The 7,180-nt window shown below is 37.5% G+C and overlaps 1 protein-coding gene and 1 long non-coding RNA gene across 3 annotated transcripts in view; one reads left to right on the top strand and one right to left on the bottom strand.

The window, feature by feature from the left end:
- Positions 1 to 6,746, top strand: part of LOC132022449 (uncharacterized) — a 13,559-nt gene extending 6,813 nt beyond the window's left edge. The window contains exon 3 of the long non-coding RNA XR_009405586.1: positions 5,552 to 6,746. This is a non-coding gene — a long non-coding RNA (uncharacterized LOC132022449). The remainder of the gene's footprint in view (positions 1 to 5,551) is intronic.
- Positions 1 to 7,180, bottom strand: part of PIK3C2A (phosphatidylinositol-4-phosphate 3-kinase catalytic subunit type 2 alpha) — a 104,383-nt gene that overhangs the window by 76,397 nt on the left and 20,806 nt on the right. For both annotated transcript variants that reach the window (XM_059407689.1, XM_059407695.1), the window contains exon 2: positions 1,728 to 2,862. In XM_059407689.1, the coding sequence (XP_059263672.1) occupies positions 1,728 to 2,798 (1,071 nt within the window). In that variant the 5' untranslated portion in view covers positions 2,799 to 2,862. The remainder of the gene's footprint in view (positions 1 to 1,727; positions 2,863 to 7,180) is intronic.

Genomic DNA, 7,180 nt, shown 5'->3' with positions numbered 1-7,180 from the left:
CTACTTGTGATCTCTCTCTGTCAAATAAATAAATAAAATCTTTAAAAAAAAAAAAAAAAAAAAAAAAATAAAATGTATAATTAACTTGCGATTTTTTAAAGTATAAAGAGATTGTGACTGAATTTATAAATATTGAAAAACTTAAAAGAGCTTAACATATTCTTAGTGTGAGCTGTAGTCAAAATACATTTATAAAACACTATATCTGGCAAAAAAGAGGAAATTAAGATTTTCCTCTTTCTTCTGATAATGTCCTCATCTTTTTTCCTAAGCTTCCTTACTACCTGCTTCTTTCTCCAAAATGGCTTTTCAAAGTCACAATTCAAGATACACCCATCCAAAATCATGCAAAATTCGATTATTCGTGGGTGAAGGGATGGGGTAACTGGATAATGGGTATTAAGGCACGTGATGTGAGGAGCAACTGATAAATTATTGAACACGACATCTGAAACTAATGGTGTACTATGTGTGGGCTAATTGAATTTAAAATTTTAAAATTTTTTTTTAAAGATTTTATCCATTTATTCAACAGAAAGAGAGAGTAAGCACAAGCAGGGGAAATGGCAGGCAGAGGAAGAAGGAGCAGGCTCCCCACCAAGCAAGGAGCATGACTAGGGGCTCCATCCCAGGACCCCAGGATCATGACCTCAGTTGAAGGCAGATGCTCAACTGACTGAGCCACTCAGGCAACCCTAACTGAATTAAAAAAATAAAAATAAAAATTTGCAGGATGCCTGGATGGCTCAGTCAGTTAAATGTCTGCCTTTGACTTGGGTCATGATCCCTGGGTCCTGTGATCGAGTCCCGCATCAAGATTCCTGCTCAGCCAGGAGTCTGCTTCTCCCTCTACCTGATGCTCGCTTGGTTGCTCTTTCTCTGGCAAATAAATAAAATCTTTAAAAAAAAAAAAAAATTCACTTCTCCTTCCCTAAAGGCTAGTTGGTTACCAGCACCTAAAGAGTAGTTAAGGGCTGATCTAATTAGCCAAATGCTATAATTCACATTAAGGGGAGAATGAGGCTTAAATATTCCCAAGATCCATAGATATAGGAGCAAAATAGAAATCTGTAATGATATACTGTATTTTGAAAGGAGAAGTCTAAACCCTGCTGCCTCTCTTCTAAGGAAGACATCCTTTCCCAGCTACCCTTAACTAATTTTACAGATAGTAAGATGATATGAATTCGGCAACTACACCACATAGGCTATAGTTCCATTCTTGACTTTTATCAATATAGGTGTTTAAAGAGAGACTTCATTGGCTTTTACTTCCCTTCCTCTTGCTCTTCCATTCATTCATTCATTCACAGTTAAAATCAACAAAATAATATATGGGAAAATTTCCATAATGGGGTTAAAACCCAAAATTCCTTGTTTACCCTGAAAAATTAAAGAGATAAGGAAGAGAAAGAAGGACCATGTATAATGAGAGGACAGGGAGAGACATAAAAATTATCTTAAATAAGAACTTATCAGTGACAGCCAGTTCCTTGATTAGGTTTTTAAATTTATAATCCTATTAAAAATATTAATAGCAACTAATTATTCAATTGACCTAAACACATTTAATTCTTTCCCATACAATCTAAGATTCACAGCACATTTAAGAATAAAGAAACTAGATTCAAAATGAGAAACAGTTCTTTTACCTAATAAATTATAACACAGAATTCACGTTAAGTATATACTACTAAGTTTGAGAAGTTAGTAAGAAAAGACTATACCTGAGATACTTGGCCCTGGACTTTTGTAAACTGAGTTGTTCGAATATTTAAAGACTGGCTTCTTGTTACTGTTGCCCCAGAAGGAGATTTTCCATTCACCTTACTTTCAAGGTGACCACTTGTTGGTGATCGCTCTTCAAGAAGAACAGCATCCCAAGGATCCTCTGCCAGTAAACCTGGAATACTTTTCTCTTCTTCATGATCTAATACCTCTACATTGTCCACCTTAGGTTTACTTAGGGGATCCAAGTCTAACCAGTCAAATTTACTTATATCTTCAGACTTTGGAGATACCTGTAGAGTGTTGACTGTTGCTTTTGGATCTGTGATCTCCAAATCAGTCCTTGCTTTTCCATTTTTTAAAAATTCTGATGTACTAGCTATTTTGTCAAACAGCTTTGCCATGTCAGGACTGACTACTGGACGATAGACAGGTAAGCTTCCCTGTGGATGAAAGGGCGTGGCAGGTGTCAAAGGGTATGAAAAATATGGAGACTGTCCTGGGAAAGTTAAATATATAGGTTCTGTGGATGGAAAAGCAGGCATTCTTGGATTGAAGCCATTTTGGAATACAGTCTGTTTACTGCTATAAGTTGACTGATAAATAGAAGGTAAAGTGTAAGTGGAAGGCCCAGATAATCCAGGTGGCCACTGTCCTCTCTGAATAGTAGGTCTAAGATAGACCTGTGTTGAAAATGAAGGGCTCAGAACAGGAGTAACTGGCAAGACAGGTGTTTTCCTAGTTTCGAAACTGTCATCCAGCAATAGTTTCTCAAGTTCAGCTTGGGTAAGCTTTTCTACATCAATATCTACTGCTCTTTTTTGGGTATCAGATTCAGGAAACACCATGAGATCATAATCCTGTTTGTTATAAACTTGTGCTTTTTGTCTGGTGTTGCTTGACAACTCAAAGCCTCTCTGATGATCAGTCACTCGTCTATCCTTTTGCAGTTTTGCTAAAGCTTCTGCTTCCATCTGTAATGCTTCTTCTTTGTCCACTTCTTTTGTTCTTGTTGGTTCCAAATGTGATGAACACTGTTTAAATCCATTATTGCTGGATATCTGAGCCATGTCCACTTAAAAGACCAAACCTTCCCTAATATATTTTTTCTTGTAGCTTCCAAGATGGCAAGACCTATACATAAAAATAAACATAAACCTCAATTAGATTTTTTAAAAACACAAATAGATTTATTTTGTTTGTAACCTACCTCATATGATTTAGGATTTAAAGCCACTTACACAAAAACAACCAAATAAAATAAAATGAACAGTTGTGGGACATCTGGGTGAAGGAACATTTTAAAAATATCTACACAATGCTGGGTTAAGGGATATGTTAGTCATACATGACTTTACCTCATTCCCTGACCTAACAGGAAAGCTAGCACTGTAAATGAACTTAAGAACCTTTCATTTTAGGTGTCTCAGTGGCTGCTGTTAACCAATGGCACTTTCCGCAGGACTCTTGGCACAAAACAACTTAAGGGCTAGTCACATATTGCCAAGAGTTTGAATAGGGCTTACTGTTATGCAAATAGCAAGTTCAAATGGTCTCAATCTTTTGCTATTTGTTAAATTACTCATAAGCCAATTAACAATAAAAGTACTCAATATCTAATCAATAAAATCAAGGAACTATTATCAAAACACATATGAAAAATTGATTAAGGGGTTATAGTATTCTATAACTATTAATGTATAATGTAACAAAGATCAGAAAAATAAGAGTATTACAGCTACAAGAAGTTGCAATACTCCTCTCAAAGGTTAAATTATGGCTGAATTTGTCAGTTTTGACCACACTTCTATTGGGTTATCTGAAGTTAAATCATTAGTTGTAATACTGGGGTATCTGGCTGGCTCAACTGGTGGAGTATGCAACTCTTGATCTCACTAAGCCCCATACTGGGCACAGAGTTTAAGAAAAGAGTTATAATCTTAAAATTCTTCCTTTTTAAATTGCTAAAATATCTATTCATAAGCTATAAGAAATAGTTTATTAAACTATCTCATCAGTTAGTTCATAAAAATCCGTAGTCTTCTACTTAAGATAAACATAGTTCAGATCAAAATTACTGTATGAAGCAAAATAACCAGTTAAAGGGTTAGTTAGCTACTGTGTAACAGGGCACATTTCTTGCTTTTCTTATCAATACGAATCAGGGATTAATTATGGGTCTGGAGTCACATCAGCTTGATTTATGAAGCTGTAAGAACTTGGGGAAGTGAAAACTTTCCCACATGCCTTAGTTTCCTAACTTTTTAAAAACAATATTTTATTTATTTATTTCACAGACAGAAATCACAAGTAGGCAGAGGCAGGCAGAGAGAGAGAGGGGAGGAAGCAAGCTCCCCGCTGAGCAGAGGACCCTGGGATCATGATCTGAGCCGAAGGCAAAGGCTTTAATGCCCCAGTTTCCTAACTTTTAAAATGAGAAAGTATCTATCTCCTAAATTAGAAGGATTAAATGAAACAATTCAACTGAAAAGTGCTTATTATTCACCTTGAGCATAAGCATTAAATAAATCACATCTATTATTAATCTAAACTGATTTGAGATTCACCTAGTTTGAACACCTAGAAATCAAGGGAGCGGGCGCCTGGTGGCTCAGTGGGTTAAAGCCTCTGCTTTCAGCTGAGGTCATGATCCCAGGGTCTTGGGATCGAGCCCCATATCTGGCTCTCTGCTCGGCGGGGAGCCTGCTTCCCATCCCCCCTCTCTGCCTGCCTCGCTGTCTACTTGTGATCTCTGCCTGTCAAATAAATAAAATATTAAAAAAAAAATAAATCAAGGGAGCTCTTACTTACATCCTTTTTCTAGCACAGTGCTTGTCTATAGTATATACAAAATATAAGTTTAATGATAGGAGGTAAGGAAACACTCAAAGTGATTTCAGATTAATGTAAAACAAATGAAAATCCAAAATGCTGAGGTAAAACTAAATGAAAAAATTACTAGTGATGAGGACATAAAGAGATATTCAAGGAAGACATCCTTTGCAAGTCTTTTTATACAACTATAGTTGAACTTCTTTTTTTTTTAAAATATTTTATTTATTTTTCAGAGGGAGAGCGAGAGCGAGCACAGGCAGACAGAGTGAAAGGCAGAGTCAGAGGGAGAAAGCAGGCTCCCAGCGGAGCAAGGAGCCCGATGTGGGACTCGATCCCAGGATGCTGGGATCATGACCTGAGCTGAAGGCAGCTGCTTAACCAACTGAGCCACCCAGGCGTCCCTATAGTTGAACTTCTGAGGCATTTCACTGAAAAGCTTTTCCATATTTTTCCCTTCTGTGGTAGACTGCAAAACTAGGCACAAGGCACACTTAAATTTGTATACTTCATTGTACGCAAACATCTCATCAAGAAAAACTGTAAAGATACTGACTTTTACTAAATATATACAGACTACGTAGAGGAAAAAACTGACATCTACTATTTACTCTGAAATTCAACAAAAAGTAATATAAGTTAATTAGCTGAGAGAGGGATAGATGGATAAACATGTGCTAAAGCAAGTACAGGAAAATATTAATAGAACAATCTAGTTGGTAAGCATATGGGTATTCACTTTGAATTCCTTTCAACTTGGCCACATGACTGAAAATTTTCACAAAATGTTGGATGGGGAAGAAGAGGTACAAATTCCTCCCACTTCAGCACACACTTCCCCTTTATAAAGTTACTTCGCTTCTCCTCCCATAAAGGGTGGAAGTCTAGTTCTCTGTGTGATTTGCTTTGTCCAATACAATATAAAAGAAGTGACACTGTGGGAGTTCCAAGTTCATGAGAGCCTGACTGCTTCATCTCTTCCTTTTTTCAGTGCAGCCACTGCCATGGGAAGGCTCATAGTCAATGAGAGAGCACTAGGAGAAAAAGGTCCAGTCAACAGTCATCACCAACCAGCAAATACGAGCAAAGCTACCACCTTATCATCCACAGTCCAAATGGCCACATCCACATTACTGACCCAAGACAAGACAGCAGAAAAAACCACCTACCCTGAGTTCAAGCCAAATTGCTAACCCACAAAATCATTTTGGAATGAATGGCTTAGTACATAGCAACAGATAACTGGTCAATCTTTCCTTCTCACTTTCAGAAAGCAAAAGCCAATTACCAATTTAACAGCAAATTTCCATCTTAACTTTCACAGCCACCACAGCCACCACAGTTCCCTTTTCCTTCCTAAATCCTTTCCTTTTATATCCTTTTATATCCTAAATCCCCCTGAATTCCCCTACTTATCAGTGATTGCCTCCTCTGCATTATTTTCTCTTACTTGCTTCTGCTCCTCTGCCATAAAAATGCTCAAGTTTTATACACACTGAGGTGGAAAAAAATCTTAACATTCCTCTTTAGACTCCAGTAGCTTTCATTTTAATATTCTTTTTTCACTGCCAAAATTTTCAAGTGAGTGACCTAGAAAGTCCTTTCTTTACTCATTCTGCCTTGGAAAAATTATAATTGTCCTTCAGGGCCCAGTGCAAATACAGACACCTGAAACTTTTCTTAAGCAGCTCCTCTTAGAAACTATCTTTTCAGCTCATATAAAACTTCTATCTTAATTTTCATAGACTTTATGCTGTTTTTGCCTCATCAATATCCTTTCTTCTGATAGTAGAAATTATAACTTCCTTTTTGGAATACTGTCATCTCTGTTTTGTTACATCTAGTTCAAATAGGGCTCCAACATCCTTAGTCCTCCCACCCACAACCACATCAGAGGACCTGTCTGGCCACTTAGAGTTAATCCCAAGACTTCTGAAACTATTTGGAAAGGAAGCCTATCACTGAAGCTGCTAAATTTATGGGATTTAAGTCTGGCATCGCTGTGGCCATCTTTGCCACTACTCACTGAAGGAGATGCTGCCCGAGAACAGATTCAAACCAGAAGAGAGCAAAGCTATGATAAATAAAATGGAATAGATTCTGGATATTACATTAAGTGTCGGGATCCAACCCATGTCCAAGACCAGTCTTTTCATTTATGTAAGCCAATAAATTCCTCTGCTTAAGCTGGTTTAAAATTACTTTCTCCCATAATAACTAAAAAATCTCTTTATACAGAATCTGTAACCTGTATGTCTACCCGATAGTATTGAATAAGCTTAAGTGCAGAGACCTACTTTGTTCTTTCTTCCCTACATTTAAAAGCACCCAGCTTAATAAATATGGGCCTTAATGAACATGTGGGTTTTTTTTTTTTTAAGATTATTTATTTATTTATTTGACAGAGTTCACAAGTAGGCAGGGAGGCAGGCAGAGGGAGAGGGGGAAGCAGGCTCTACGCTGAGCAGAGAGCCCGATGTGGGGCTCGATCCCAGGACCCTGAGATAGATCATGACCCCAGCTGAAGACAGAGGCCCAACCCACTGAGCACCCAGGCACCCCTAATGAATATGTGTTTTAAAGAAGGGAGTAAGAGCTATCAGACAGCTTTGAAGAAGAA

Source organism: Mustela nigripes, chromosome 1 (assembly GCF_022355385.1).
Source record: "Mustela nigripes isolate SB6536 chromosome 1, MUSNIG.SB6536, whole genome shotgun sequence".
NCBI classification, from domain to species: domain Eukaryota; kingdom Metazoa; phylum Chordata; class Mammalia; order Carnivora; family Mustelidae; genus Mustela; species Mustela nigripes.
Note: the sequence above shows the minus strand (reverse complement) of the source record. Positions and strands in the feature narration are given on the sequence as shown.